This window comes from Sceloporus occidentalis, unplaced genomic scaffold (genome assembly GCF_023333645.1).
Source record: "Sceloporus occidentalis isolate IW3139 unplaced genomic scaffold, rSceOcc1.0.p SCAF_6, whole genome shotgun sequence".
NCBI classification, from domain to species: Eukaryota; Metazoa; Chordata; class Lepidosauria; order Squamata; family Phrynosomatidae; genus Sceloporus; species Sceloporus occidentalis.
In genome coordinates, this window is record NW_028316986.1 from 2508712 (window position 1) to 2525186 (window position 16475).

Consider the following 16475-nt stretch of genomic DNA (forward strand, 5'->3'; position numbering starts at 1 on the left):
GGGTCTCCGTTATGTTGGAAATGACTTGAGGGCACAACAACAGAACCATGTTTTCATCAGGTTTGTTGGGGAAGATCAGGCCAGGAGAGGTTACTTGGTTAACTATATACTTAACTAAGTAGCTGGCATAGAATTATGGCAGGACTTGATAATGACAAGATGGGTTCATGCATCACAAATAACAGAGCAATGGAATAACAATAACAACACTTTTTGTATACTCATAAAACTATATTACATGCTTGGTCCTCCATATCCACCAATTCCTTATCCGTGGATTCAACCATCCACGGCTTGAAAATATTAAAAAAAACATATATAACTCTCAAAAAGCAAACCTTGATTTTGCCATTTTATGTAAGAGACACTATTTTACTATTGCATTTAATGGGGCTTGAGCATCCACGGATTTTGGTATCAATGGGAGGACTTGGAACCAAGCTCCAGTGGATACCAAGGGCCCACTGTACATTACAGAAGTCCCAGATTTTTGGTATCATGTGATAATTCAATATAACAAGGTACTATTCAAAATCCTTCCAAAAGTCCTCCGTTAAGTTGACATGGGATGTATTGAATGAATTCTATGTAGTCCATGGAGACAGCAAATCTGGAGTTAGTGAACCATTTTGTAGTTCTTCTTATTTGCAGACAGATCGTCTTAATTAACTAAATATATGCCAACAAAGAAAAACACTATTTATACAAACAAACCACTTACCACCAGTTTTCAATTTAATCAGGAATATTCGTCGTGGCGGACTTTTGGAAGAATTTTCAAAAGCAATTGGTTATATTGTATAATGTATGATGACATGATACCTAAAATTTTGGATTTCTCTAACGTATATCCACACATGTAATATATGGGGATTTTTGTGTGTGGGGGGGTTGTGTGTGTATGCGTGTATGTTATGTGCCTTCAAGTCGTTTCCCACTTATGGCGACTGTAAGGCAAATCTATCATGGGGTTTTGCCATTGCCATCCTCTGAGGCTAAGAGAGTGTGATGTGCCCAAGGTCACCCAATGGGTTTCTGTAACCTAGCTGGGATTCGAACCCTGTTCTCCAAAGTCACAGTCCAATGCTCAAACCACTACACCACGTTTATATATTTATGAGTCTGCAAAAAGTGTTATTATTGTTATTTCATAGCTCTGTTATCTGTGATACTGTAACTGAGGGGTGTGCTGACTTTTGGGGGGGTTATGATTTGCTGCAGCGTGCACCTCATTCACCATATTAGGGCTTGCTGTCCGCGTGACCTCAAGTCTGTGTATGGCAAGCCTGCGTATGATGCAGGTGCACTGTATTACTAACTATACCTTGGTACAAATTATAATGACCTCATACAACTTACGTTTTCGCTTTTCTTTTGCAGGTATTTTATCAGCGCAGGTGGACTTTTGCCTCTCCCAAGACTTGCTGCTCAATAAACAAGCACGGATATCTTTTTCTATATAAACTGCTAACTTATTTAGCCATTCTTGATTATAAAGGGTACTCACACTTTTCTACCATGGGTACTCATTTTACCCACCTACAAAAGAATGGGAGACTGAGTCAGCCTTGGAGCCCTGGGATCAAACTCACAACTTTGTGGCTTCAGTTCTCCGCTTTGTATGGTTACCCCGGGGAGAGTTAAGTGGAAGCAGCAAGTGGCAATTGCTAACAGATGTGCAAAGGCTTGTAGTCCAGGCAAGGCCATAACTCTGACGGCTTGCCACACAGTTATGTCAAGTCTGTACAGAAACCAAAGTCCCATGAGCCATTCCAGTTGCGTCAAGAGTTTGCTTGGTGAGAGAGAGGCAGAAAATCCTGCTGCGTCTTATCTGCTTTCAAGCTGGAAACAGTGCAAAAGTTAAGTGTTTAATGTTCAATGCGTTCCAAACTGAGAAGGGACACATGTTACGTAAGGAAAACATGTGCTGTCGTTGGGCGTTCTGCAGCCAAACCATGTAGGTCATGAAATGTTTTGTTTAAAAATGTGCACAATGGACAAAATACTTTCTTTTTTAGAAGCAAATGGCTACTTTTAAAGCTGCCAATGATTTTGGAGGCTGCATGCCGATGCAGTCAGAGGTAACAACACATGACTCATGAGTACCCATTGGCTTGTGCAGGTGCACTGCAGCTCATGCCACCAGTAGATTCAAACAATGGTATTTTTCTCTGCTGCTCCAGAGGTTCAGACCAGGCTTAATGGTTTTCAGTTACAGGAGGGCAGATTTCGATTGAATGTTAGGAGGAACTTTTTGACACTAAGACTGGTTTGGCAACGGAACCAATGGCCTAGCAAGGTGATGGGGTCTCTTTCTCTGAATGTCTTCCAAAAGAGGCTGGACAGCTTCTTGCTGGGGATGCTTTGGCTGGAGATCCTGTACTGAGCAGAGGGTTGGACTCCATGGCCTTTAGGGACTCCCTTTAACTCTAGGATCCCAGGACTCTATAAGCCATGTTTCAAGCTTCATTTGGGTAGCAGTAGATGTGGGTGACCTCAGATGTTAGTGGGATGATGAATCCATCATGGTTTTTAGTCTGAACTTTATACAATCACAGATTAGGAAACCGGGTTATTTCCCTGTAGTTCAGACTTGCACCAATTCTACTTGGTGCAGTTTGCCGGGGGGGGGGGGAGGGGGCAAACAAAAACCCCATTTAAACTGGTGCATTTGGCACCGGATCCCTTAGCAGTTCTTTTTTTACAACCACAATGATCCACATCTCTAGTTTGAGTAAGCCATCAGATCGGTTTGGCTCGCACAGCCACCATTCAGGAAACGGAGGTGCCTCCATTTTAATCCAGACCGGTGGTGGATGGGAACTTCAGACTGGAATTAAATGCCACGGAAAGATTCACTGCCTTAAAACATAATGAATTGATTCTGAATTGATTCATGGACGCATGCAAAAAACATAACTATGACTGGGCCCGAGGTTAGCTGGGCCACCTGAAAGCCAGGAGTGGCGCAACTCCCAAGAATGAAAGGCTCATGCTCTGTCTATCTAAGAAATGTTGCCATCCAACATTTTGGAGGGTGTCCATTGCCCGGGTCTGGATGAAATGGATGAAAATGGGTTTGTCTCTTGGAGGGGGAGGGAGATTTCAGAGTGCAACCCCCCTCTCCTTGCAAGAGTATATAAATCTCCCACTTCCCTAAGAGACACATGGTCCCAATTAAAGGGAGCTGATGATATCTTGGTGCAGCTGCAGGGAAGGGAGAGCTTGTTTTGCTAAGCAAGCCTGTTTATTTCTTTTTTGCAGATTTTCCTTTCGGTACAGGATTGGGGGGAGGTAATGGGCTTAATAAAAACAAATACGGAGAGGAACAAAAGCCGTCCAGATTTCTTGGATCTTACGCAAAATGGGGGTGGGGGATGGAATTAGCACACCAACACACACAGACACACAAACTTGTGCTAGTTCTGGACAGAGAGGCTGAGGGAGAGAGCATTCACACACCTCTCCAAGCATCAAGGAAGTTCATTTTTGCTTTCTAGAAGGAGGAGGAGGGTGGAAAGGCCACTTTGTGGACTATAAATCCTGAAATCTGGAATCCCCTCCAAACCTACTGTATATACTCATGTATACATCTAGAAATTTGAGGGGCTGTGCAGATGGGGTGAAAGGGCTGGCAAGATGCCGCCCCTTTCTGCCCTGGATGGAGACCATGCCAACCAAATGGCACAGACTCCAGGAGGCCTAAAAAGAACCCTTTTTAAGCCATGCGTGGGGCACCATTGCCACAGTCGTGCGCGATGATGACCTCTGTGTGGCACAGCGCTGTTTGGGTGCTGCACTGCATGGACATCATCACTCCGTGCCCTGAGTGGATGGGGTCATGGCAAGATTGTGCTGGGCACGTGTGGACGCCCAGTACTAGCTAGCCCTAATTTTGCCCCCAGGCCACTGTAAAGCACCCATTTCTACCAGGCCTGAGTAAAAAAAATATGACCCCAAAACCCCGGGTCGACTTATCCACGGGTCAATGCAAGTGGTGTACCTTAACTCAAAATAGGATCCTTCTCTGTCTCTGAGTAGAGTGACAAAAGGTAAGAGCTTAGTCCATCCTAGGAGAACCCAAAAGAAATACCAACCTCCTCTTTTCTCTCCACTGTGACACTGCTTCTGGCCTTTCTGAACGCTTGGACAGGAAAACGGAAGCACTCTTTGGCATCATTTTCCTTTCCTTCATCCTTTACATCCTTTGTTCCATGCCCTCGACTTATATATGGGTCATATCAAAATTCCTAATTTTGGTCTCAAAACCTGCCCTCGACTGATACATGAGGTAGAATATATATGGTATATAAAAATTCTGCAATTATTTTTGCAGCAACAACCTCCCACCCCCACCCCCCTTTTTTTGCACCTAAAACTGAGATAAAGTTGGCCATCCACATTTGCGGTTCTGACATTTAAGGCCTTGATTATTTGCAGATTTTATTAATATGTTATCTCTAAGAATCCCTAGGGCTTCCAGAGAAATTCTGCTGGAAATTGACCACTGAGTTATGCTGGAGGATGTAGAGAGTCGTAGAGAAAATACATCTCAAGACATTTGTAGATCCTCCAGTGTGATTTTTTGTCAACTTTGGCAGACGTTGACCACAGAGTTGCACTGAAGGACCTAGAGTTTCCTAAAGAGGTGGTCTCTCATGTTAAAAAATATGTTTTTTTTATTTGCGTCCCCTCCCCCCACACACTTTCACGAGGGTCCTGTATATGCGTATCAACACAAGCTTCTTAGGAAACAAACCCAAATCCAACACTGCCTGATTTGCTCCAAACCTGTGCCTAAATGTTTGCTAAGGACCCTGAGTTGATGCGTGGGTATCTGAGTTTCGAGGGGATTGCAAAATGTGGGGATTTTTTGGTTGCAAAACAATTGCACAAGTTTGGAAGGGATTCCAGATTTCAAGATTCGTAGTTTAACAAAGCTCAAAGAGGCCCTGATTGAGTTAAGGGGACTCTTTGCAGCTGGCATAATATTACACTGACAAGATGGCCCTAGGCCTAGCGATGCTGATCTTTTAATTATTATGTGCTAGTTGCAATAATGAATCATTCTGAAAACCTTCCTTCTGCTGGGCAAGATTAGGTGAAGTTTCATGCATCTTTTTTAGCAACCCCCCCCCCAAAAAAACCCACCAACAACCAAACTTATTTTTCATGCAAACCCCGTTTTTAGCTCAAAAAGCAAAAATGTTGCACTGAAATTTCATACAACAGTGTACAAGATACTGTTGAAACTAGATTAGATCCAGTCAATCGTTTATTGAATGTTGACCCAATATATAAGCAAATTCCACAGAGTCACAGATCTACACTGCAGAAAGAATGTGGTTTCATAGAATCATAGAGTTGGAAGAGACCGCAAGGGCCATCCAGTCCAACCCCATTCTGCCATGCAGGAAATCACAATCAAAGCATCCCCGACAGATGGCCATCCAGCCTCTGCTTAAAGACCTCCAAGGAAGGAGACTCCACTACACTCCAAGGGAGGAGTGTGTTCCACTGTTGAACAGCCCTTACTCTCAGGAAGTTCCTCCTAATGTTGAGGTGGAATCTCTTTTCCTGCAGCTTGCATCCATTGCTCCAGAGAGTAGGACCTTGTTTCTGGAGCAGCAGAAAACAGCAGAAAACAAGCTTGTTCCCTCCTCAATATGACATCCCTTCAAATATTTAAACAGGGCTATCATATCACCTCTTAACCTTCTCTTCTCCAGGCTAAACATCCCCAGCTCCCTCATAGGTCATGGTTTCCAGACCTTTCACCATTTTAGTCGCTCTCCTTTGGACATGCTCCAGTTTCTCAATGTCCTTTTTGAATTGTGGTGCCCAGAACAGGACACAGTATTCCAGGTGGGGCCTGACCAGAGCAGAATAGAGTGGGACTATTACTTCCCTGGATCTAGACACTATACTTCTATTGATGCAGCCTAAAATCGCATTGGCCTTGTTAGCTGCCGCATCGCACTGTTGACCCATGTCCAACTTGTGGTCCACTTGGACTCCTAGATCCCTTTCACACGTAGGGGCCATTCAGACTACAAAAAAACCTAGGTTTGAAAGCGATTCTTGCACGTGAAGTTCATATTGGATCCGAATTCATCACAATCCATGTCAGGGCTTGCACAAGGAAATGCCCCATATACCGAGGTATCCAGATTCGGGCTAAAATCTGTCTTTTCCCAAAAAACTCAGGTTACGCGAAATTTGAACTTGTCCTCGATCATGATTGGGGCAAATTAGGGAGGGATTAGGGTCAGGGGGCGGGCAGAGGTCAGAGCATTCCCTCCCATCATCAGAAGGGAGGGAGGGAGGAGGAGGAGGAGGAAAGAGCCGAAAAACGGGAATCGTTGGATGCAAAGGGTGACAGGAGGAAGGCGGAAATCAGGGGTGACTTTTGGGCTGCAGAAGGCTGTCAGAGAGAGGTGGGGGGTGGAGAAAGTGATGAAGGAGGAGGAGGAAGAGGAGGAGGAGAAAGGGGCTGTGGGAGGAAGGGAGCCATGGAGGGGATCCTAAAACGGAGCAGGAGGAGGAGGAGGATGAAGGAGCTGGGGGAAAGGGTCAGTGGGCATCCCCGAGGAAGGAGAGGGTCTGAAAGAAGGAGGAGGAGGAGGATTTCCAGGGGGAATTGGGTTGCGGGGCTACGCTGGGGCATGTAGGGAAATCAGGCTGCTTGTTCTACTTTCATCTTGCTCCTGGATTATTGTCAGAGGGAGGTGGGGGGTGGTGGAGAAAGCTGAAAGGGAGGTGAGGGTCGGAAGGAAGGAGGATTGCCCAGGGAAGTAGGGCTGTGGGTCCAAGCTGGGGCATGTAGGGAAATCAGCCTCTTTTGACAAGTTATGCGCATTATTTTTTGGGTGCTTGCTTGTTCTACTTTCCTATTGCTGCTGGATTATTATTATTATTATTATTATTATTATTATTATTATTATTTGTGTTATATGAGGATGCTACAGGAATGCCTGCGCTGCATTTCCATTTTATTCCCAATTCATTCCATGGGTCTACTTTAGTTGGAACTGACAGGTCACACTCTCTCAGCCTCAGTGGAAGGCAATGGCAAAGCTCCTCTAGCAGGAGGAAATGTCAGGTCAGGTCAAAGGCAGGGCACCCCCCCCTTTTCATATTTTAAAAAAATATATTTTTGACCAAATATGCGCATGGTTTGTTTTCTTGAGGCAGACAGAGCAGCGCTAGCAGTTTGTGCACTTTCCCTTTCCTCTGCTCACTTCCAGCAAAGGGGAATGTTACAAATGTTGCAAAAGGCTAGACTTACAATCAATGTTACATTTTTTGCTTTTGTCAATTAGACAAAGTGATACAAGCTTTTGCTACTGAATTCAGAGGCAGCCCTGAATTGCTTTTAAAAGCAAAAAAAGAATGCATGGCAATTGCATCCTTTTCTGGCATTTCCGAGGTGAGGAATTTATTATTATTATCATTATTATTATTACATGTGTAAGAGGCATTCTGGGGGGCAAGGAGTGGGGGATACATTAGCTTGCATGGGATTGAAAATGGGGACAGGGGCAGATCTGACCCAAATGCCCACACATACACACAACACGCAAAAAAGAGGTTTTTAAAAAATTGACACTTGGGGCATTTTGTGCATGGCTCTTTAAAAAAAAGGAGGGGGGAGGACACTCTGATGCCCCTGCAAAACGTCACCATGACGATCGCTTGATTGACAGCAGGGACCTTTGGCAGCAGGCACAGAATGCATTCAATTTAAAATGCCTCTCTTTTGTAGTGGGCACTTGCTAACGGAGAGATTCGGGGGAGGGGCATCCGAATCAGCCCAGTTCCTTCCAGATGTTTGATGCCAGTCTGAATGAGGCCGTAGTTTCATTCAGCCAGGTGTCCCCCATAATCCTATATCTGTGCATTTTATTTTTCTGCCCTAAGTGCAGTACCTTACATTTCTCCGTGTTGAATTTCATTTTGTTAGCTTTGGCCCAGTTTTCTAGTCTGTTCAGGTCATTTTGCATCTTGATCCTGTCCTCTGGAGTATTAGCTATTCCCCCTAATTTGGTGTCATCTGCAAATTTGATAAGTATGCTCCCAATTCTGTCATCCAGGCCATTGATAAAGATGTTGAATAGCACTGGGCCCAGGACAGAGCCCTGTGGGACCCCACTGGTCACTTCTCTCCAGGATGAAAAGGAGCCATTGTTGAGCACCCTTTGGGTTCGGCCGGTCAACCAGTTACAGATCCATGTAACAGTTCCTTTGTCTAGCCCACATTTTACAAGCTTGTTTGCAAGAATGTCATGGGAAACCTTGTCAAAGGCCTTACTGAAATCAAGATATACTATATCCACAGCATTCCCTTCATCTACCAAGCTGGTAATTTTGTCAAAGAAAGAGATTAGATTTGTCTGGCATGACTTCTTTCTCTGAAACCAGTGTTGACTTTTTGTGATGATGGCATTGCTGATACTGCTTTCATTGGCATGGCTCTAGTGCTATGGAATTCTGGGATGTGTAGTTTGTTTTGGTACCAGAGCGCTCTGACACAGAAGGCTGAATTATTCAGAAACTAGAAATCCCAGAATTCCACAGCATTTAGCCACAACAGTTAAAGCAGTATCAAACTGCATTAATTCTGCAGTGCGGATGCAGTCCTAGTAAGTGTGCACGTGTTTCTACCAAGAAAAACCAAAAGCTGGAGACCATTATATAAAATTCATGGGAAAAGAAGGAAAACAAGCCTCAGGATGCTGAAGAATGGCATTAAATATTTTAAATATGATTTTACATTCCATTATGTTATTTTTTAAAAAAAATATTATTTGTATAGCCCTCAGAATGAAACACATTTGGGATTCTTTATTAATTAATTTGATCATTTAATTAGCAAAATGGTCAAATAATTCAACCATTAATTTAATAAGCAAAATTATGGAGTGGTTCAATAATTGTTGTAATAATTTAACAATGAAAGGATTGACAAATTTAATCTCTCTGGCTTTGCTTCGCGAACGAAGATTCAGGAAGGACTCATCCCGCGCTTTGTACAAGCGCATTGGTGACTAAAAAGGCCAATCCGGGACAAACAGGTCCGGTTGCAGAAAGCACAGCGGAAAGTCTCCTTGGGTGATGTTTCCAGGTTGCAGTTCTTTCTGCGTTGTCGTTTCTCTTCGAGATTTGTTCAGCGTGAGCTTTCAAAAAAGGCTGCAGCATCGTGCATAGTGCGTCTCCATGCCTCCTGATGCGAGGCCAGGGCAGACCATTGTTGGTGATCAATTTGGCCAAACCTGAGATGTTGTTTCAGGGAGTCCTTGTATCTCTTCTTTGGGGCGCCCCTCTCACGCTCTTGACCCGTGGCGAGTTCACCATAGAATACTATTTTGGGGAGGCGATGGTCCTTCATTTTAGATGGTCCTGCCCAGCGCAGCTGCGTCCTCAATAGCAAGGCCTCAATGCTGGTGGTCCCTGCTTGCTCAAGGACAGCAACATTTGTCACATAGTCAGTCCAGTGTATGTTTAGAATTGTGCATAAACAGTGCTGATGAAAGCGTTCGAGGAGTCATAGGTGTTGGCGATAGGTGACCCATGTTTCAGACCCACAGAGGAGAATAGACAGTACAATGGCTCTATACACACTGATTTTTGTGTTTCGCCTCAAGTGTTTGTTACTCCAGACTCTTTTGTGAAGCCTTCCGAATGCACTATATGCCTTTGCTAGTCTGTGATCGATCTCTTTATCAATCTTGGCATCTGAGGAGATGATGCTTCCCAGGCAGGTGAACTGCTGGATGGACTTAAGCACAGATGTGCCTACAGTGATGTGGGGATGGTAGTGTTCTTCCTGAGGTGCCGGCTGGTAGAGAACTTCCGTTTTCTTCAGGCTGACTTCCAGCCCAAAGAGCTCTGCAGCTGTTGCAAAGCAAGATGTTAGGCACTGCAGAGCTGCTTCCGTATGGGCAACAAGGGCAGCATCGTCAGCAAAAAGCAGCTCACGGACTAGATAGTTTAGAGTCTTAGTGCGGGCCCTCAGGCGGCTTAAGTTAAACAGGCTACCATCAGTACGGTAGCGTATGTAAATGCCGTCTTCTTCTTTGAGATCTGCCGTAGCCCTTTGGAGCATCATGCTGAAGAAGATTGTAAATAAAGTTGGAGCAAGAACACAACCTTGTTTTACACCATTAGTTATTAGAAAGGGCTCCGAGAGAGCATCGCCATATCTGACTTGACCTTGCTGGCCTTCATGTAGCAGGATGATCATTTGGAGGAATTTGGGGGGGCATCCTAGTCGTTCCAGGATCTGCCACAGACCTTTTCTACTCACCGTGTCAAAGGCTTTGGTGCGGTCGACAAATGTTACATAGAGTCCTTTGTTCTGCTCTCTACATTTCTCTTGCAGTTGTCTAAGGGCAAATACCATGTCTGTAGTGCTCCTCTTAGCTCTAAAGCCACATTGGCTTTCAGGGAGAAGCTCTTCTGCAATGGCAGGAACTAATCTGGTCAGCAGTATCCTTGCAAGGATTTTTCCAGCAATGGAGAGCAGTGTTATACCTCGGTAGTTCGAGCAATCCGATTTTGCTCCTTTTTTCTTGTACAGGGTGATGATGACTGCATCTCGGAGATCTGATGGCAGTTCGCCTTTTTCCCAGCAACTCACAAGGAGTTTAACATGGAGTACATGACCTCCATGTTTCCAGCTTCGGGTGGAATTCTATCAATCCCGGCAGCCTTTCCATTTTTCATCTGCTGTATGGCCTGAACGGTTTCTTCCAAAGTGGGAGCTATGTCCAATTCATTTTTCATTGGTTGTTGTGTCATATGTTGAATAGCTGAGTCTTGGACTACTCGGTTGGCACTAAAGAGGCTTTGGAAATGTTCAGCCCATCGGTTCAGAATGGTTCAGTTCATCGGTTCAGACAAATTTAATAATATAATTATAAAAAGTATTGATTAGTGGACAATTAAATAACATTTCTCAGTATCTCTTTCACAGCCACATATTTCATTTCATAAAATTGGGAATATGCTCCTTCAATTGCCACTTATTCCGGCAGAAATCCAGCCGTATGGCTGGGCTTGACACAGATGGAAAACCCTGATTTGTTTTAATTAGTTCAACTCATTTTATTCATATGCCGCCTTTCTCCCAAACTGGACCCAAAGCGGCTCACAAAAGATGCTTAGAAAACAACAGCAATAAATATGTACATTTTAAAAGCACAGTTAAAACACTCCATTAATATAACCAGATAAAATTGTGAAATCCTTAAAAATACTACCTTAAAAATGGAAAGCCATTAAGAACATATCAAAGCAAACGCCGCAATTGGAAGCATCCCTGGTTGCAAAAGTATATTAAAAAAACCTTCTCCTGTATCATGTTCAAGGCATTAGGTGAATTCATATTTAAAATTCAGTTTTACCTGTTTCTCCTCCTCCTCCTCGGTCTCCTTTGTCCCCTTTCTCTCCCTTTGGTCCCCGATCACCTGAAAAATGAAGAAGAAACACTGGGAATATATTTCTATGAAACACAAAAGAAGCGGTTAAGGGCACAAGAAATCCAAGGGTGGACTGGCTGCTTCCAGGTCAGTGGGGCATTAAATCCATTCCAGGTTTTTCATCCGAAGTTTGAAAGAGCTCTTGCGGTGCTCAGCCCTATTTCCAAAATAGGTTATGGTGACCATGATGGTTCTGTTGGTAAGGCATACTGGGAGAGAATGGAAAACCAGTATAAGACTCCAATACGGAAATACCATGCCAATACGAATAGAAAAATGTATAGGTGTTTCCTTGCTCCTTCCGATAGATGGACAAGATATAAAAACATCCTAAGGTCCAAAACACACTGCAGAAACAATGCAGTTTGAGACCGCTTTAACTGCCCAGGATCAGTGCTAGGGGAATCTTGGGAATTGTAGTTTATCGTGGCACCAGAGGTCTCTGACAGAAAAAGCTAAAGGTCTCACAAAACAACAGTTCCCAGAATTGCATTGAGCCAGGGCAGCTGAAGCAGTTTCAAACTGGATTATTTCTGCAGTGTGTTTTGGACCAAAGTCCACAAAACAGTGATACCTTTAACTGGACAAACAAAATGCACAAAATACAGGACACAAGCTTTGGAAGTTCCACTGGCCTCTTTGTCAGATCTTAAAAATCATACAGGAGAATATACATACATACATACATACATACATACACACACACAAGAAGGTTAAGAGGTGATATGATAGCCCTGTTTAAATATTTGAAGGGACGTCATATTGAGGAGGAAGCAAGCTTGTTTTCTGCTGCTCCAGAGACTAGGACCCGGACCAATGGATGCAAGCTCCAGGAAAAGAGATTCCACCTCAACATTAGGAGGAATTTCCTGACAGTAAGGGCTGTTCGACAGTGGAACACACTTCCTAGGAGTGTAGTGGAGTCTCCCTCCTTGGAGGTCTTCAAACGGAGGCTGGATGGCCATCTGTCGGGGATGCTTTGATTTGGATTTCCTGCATGGCAGGGGGTTGGACTGGATGGCCCTTGCGGTCTCTTCCAACTCTATGATTCTATGATATATATATAGTTGACCGTTTTTGTGGGGGATCCGTTCCAGACGCCCCCCCATGAAAACAGAGGCTCGCGCATATTCAAGCCCCATAGGCTTGAATGGGTCTTGTGCCCCATTGAAAATAGTGGAGGTCACCCATCCATGGATTTTTGAGGTTGCAGATCCCAGATCTGCAAGTTAGGAGGGGCGAGTGTATATATATTGACGATAGCAATTAAAGTGGTGTAAACCTGGATTATTTCTGTAGTGTGGATGCAGCCTCTGATTTGGCTGAGGTCTAGGCTCCATCAATAGAAGTCTAGTCTAGTCTAGATCGAGGGAAGTAATAGCCCCTCTCTATTCTACTTTGGTCAGGTCTCACCTGGAATAATACTGTGTCCAGTTCTGGGCACCACAATTCAAAATGTATGTTGAGAAGCTAGAACTGTGTCCAGAGGAGGATGACCAAAATGGTGAAGGGTTTGGAAACCATCAAGCCTATGAGGAGAGACTTAGGGAGCTGGGGATGTTTAGCCTGGAGAACAGAAGGTTAAGGGGTGATACGATAGCCCTGTTTAAATATTTGAAGAGGCATCATACTGAGGATGGAACAAGCTTTATTTCTGTTGCTCCAGAGACTAGGACCCAGAGCAATGGTTGCAAGCTGCAGGAAAAGAGATTCCACCTCAACATTAGGAGGAACTTTATGACAGTAAGATCTGTTCGATGGTGGAAGACTTTTCCTTGGAGTATGATAGAGTTTAAAACAGAGGCTAGATGGCTCTCTGTCCAAGGTGCTTTGATTCTGTGTTCCTGCATGGCAGAATGGGGTTGGCCTGGACCCGCCTTGAAGCCCATTGTGAATCCAATGTGGGAGAAAGGCGGGATCCTGGAAATAAATAACGAATAAAATAGCCCTTGAGGTCTCTTCCAACTCTAGGATTCTATGATGCTATGAAATACACTCCAATAAGACTCCCAATTATCTGTGCTGAGCAATGGGCGTTCTTGTTCATAACTCTTGGTATGCCAGCATGGGTGCTTCCAACATGCAATTGTTGGGGGTATCATGAACAGCAACTGTGATTCCCTGTGGTTTTTATGCAACCACTTAAAATGCCCCCTCTGCCCCCAGGCCCAAATGCCAGGCATTTGTTTCTTGGCTGCATGCCCACCATATGCGAGATGGCCTTGGCCCGCAGCCCTTGCCATTTAAGCATTCCTACTCCCCACTTCCAAAAAGCCCCCCTTTTTCTCTCCGATCTCTTGCTTGTTTTCATCCTCTTGACAGAATAACTTAGTGGGATGGGAAACAGCTCAGGTCTGGGGTTTGTTTGCGAGATCTTCCCATGCACACATGAATGCACACAGGGAGAGGATTCAATTCTTTCTTGCTCCGTCTCTCTATTCCTTTTAGAGCTTCTCCTGCACCTAATCACTGTAAATAAAGTCTGGGTCTCCTTTTTAGAAAACAAAACGTTTGAGATTGCAAATCCCATTCACTGTGGATGCTGGAGTATTCTGAGATTTGTGATCCAAAGTCTTGCTCCATCTGGAGAGGGCACTTACTCACTGCAAATAAAGTGTTGAGTCTTTTATTTTATTTGGGATTATAAATCTCATTGGCTATGGGTGTTGGGGGATTCTGGGAGTTGCAGTCTAAAAGATATTGCCCTGTCTGGAAACAGCACCTACTCACTAGAAAGAAAGTTTTGGGTCCAGAGCAGAGCTTTTCAAAAAAATTGGATTGCTATGGATGGTGGGGGGATTCTGGGATTTGTGCTCCAAAACAGCTTTGCAAGACCTGAGCAGAGCAGTGGAGGCCAAGGGGCCTTGGAGTGTCTCATGACATGAGTTGGGGTCAACTTGAAGGCAATTAGCAACAACAACAAATGAGCTAGTCAGGGTTTGTATTACTTTTCCTGGCTTGGCTGAAAGGATCTCATCAGTCTGTAACTGGTATCTTCTAATCTTGAGCCTGAGGGGAAAATGGTCCTTCATGTGAAGGCATACACTGCTGCAATGGAGATTTCTCTCTTAGAATAAAACCCTTTCCTTTAAAAGCACACTATGGCTCACACTCCTCCTTTACATGCCTTGGCTCAATGTACATCCATCACCAAGCTGATTTCAAATACTTCAAACAGGGCTATTGTATCGCTTCTTAACCGTCTCTGCTTCAGGCTAAACATACCAAGCTCCCTAAGAGGTTGTTCTCACGATTTACAACGATTTAAAATACACCGGTTTCGGTAAAACCGATTCAAAATAACACGAGTTTTATCCCACGTTCCAAATCACTTTTTTTCTTTGTTCTCATGTACCAACTGAATTGCTGTAAATGATCCGCTTTCATTCCTATTCAAGAATGAATCGGTGTATATATAACCCGGTTTTAGCGTTATTTCGTTCGCACTCGCCTTTTCCGGCTGTCAATCAAAGCGACATCATCATGATGTCACATTAATTCGGAGTAACATACACCAATGTAGCCTGTACCTGCCTTCCCACTACCCGGCCGTTTTTAATTCGTTATAAATTTCGCGGTTGTTTTTTTTAAAAGAGCCAATCAGCTTATTCGTCCTCTTCTGTGTCTCCCCATATTAACTGCCATAACTCAGTGCTAGGGAATCCTGGGAATGGTAGTTTATTATGGCACCAGCACTCTCTGGCAGAGGAGGATAAATGTCTCACAAACACCAAACACAACCATCCCATAGTTCCTCTGGAAAGATTCGCTTTGGCTGCCCCATGGGGAGAGAATCTTTGGGGATTGCTCCCTGGGCTGTCTTGGGAGCCATGAAGCAGGGATGTCCTGCAAAACCCATCCCATAGTTCCTCTGGAAAGAGCTTTGGTTCCCCAAACAAATATACATTCATATGTGTATATATACATGCGTGCAAACACACACACACAAATATGCATGTGTGTATATACCTATATGTTTGTGTGTGTATGTGTTTTTATATATATATATATATATGCATGTGTGTGTGTGAGTATTCATATATAAACGTGTGTGTGTGTGTGTGTGTGTGTGTGTCTGTCTGTCTATCTATCTATAGTGTGTGTGTGTGTGTGTGTTCGCCAAATCAGATCAAGGAGGAGAAGGCAGTGGGTTTAAGTGGGTAGAGACTCTGCATCCAAAGCCCAGGGTTGGAATACACACACACACACACACACACACACACACACACACACACACCCAGGGTTTCCTATGTCTCCCCAGATTCCGTTTGGGAAAGAGAGAAGGAAAAGCTCTATTTCCCCCCAGATCGCTGTGCATCCAGCCCCTCTCCATTACAAATGGTGTTCAATGGCTCTCCTTACACAGAGGGGAGGTTGCAATCCACCGGGGGAAGCCTTTAAGAGTCCTTTGACAGATGCAGGCGCTTGAGCGGCCAGGACTTCAGGCGCTTAAAGCACTGAAGAGATTAAGCGCCTGTAAACCATTAAAAAATTTTAAAAATTAATAATCCTTATCTCTTATCGAAAGACCGTCGCTGGTGAGGGAAGCAAAGATGGCGACGACGGATGGGGACAGAAAGGGCGACTCCCCCGAGCCAGCCCATCGTGCTCTGCTCCTCCCATCCAGTTTACCCGATTCAGAGGCTGATCGTTCCTATTTAAATACTCTGATTCCTATCCTGAATCAAGGAAAAATAGTAGGCTCGACCCTTCTATTTTTTTACTCCGGGTTATAAGCCTCTAACCTGGATTTTTAAAAAAAAAACCCGATTCAGATTCGAATCGTAGTAAGAACGATTGCAGGTTACTCTAGAACAGTTCTAGAGTAAATTCGGGTTCAAATAGGAACACTATACCTTGAATTCAACTTGTAACCTGGAGTATAAGCCAGTGAGAACACCCCCTTAGTATGTATTCATAGGGTTTTATGGTTTCCAGACCCTTCACCATTTTGGTCTCTGGACATGCTCCAGTTTCTCCACATCCTTTTTGAAT

At 44.1% G+C, this 16475-nt stretch overlaps 1 protein-coding gene across 1 annotated transcript in view; it reads right to left on the reverse strand.

Moving 5' to 3' along the window:
- Positions 1-16475, reverse strand: part of SCARA5 (scavenger receptor class A member 5) — a 139153-nt gene that overhangs the window by 20582 nt on the left and 102096 nt on the right. Inside the window, exon 7 of the mRNA XM_089528720.1 lies at positions 11406-11468. Coding sequence (XP_089384846.1) covers positions 11406-11468 — 63 coding nt within the window. The remainder of the gene's footprint in view (positions 1-11405; positions 11469-16475) is intronic.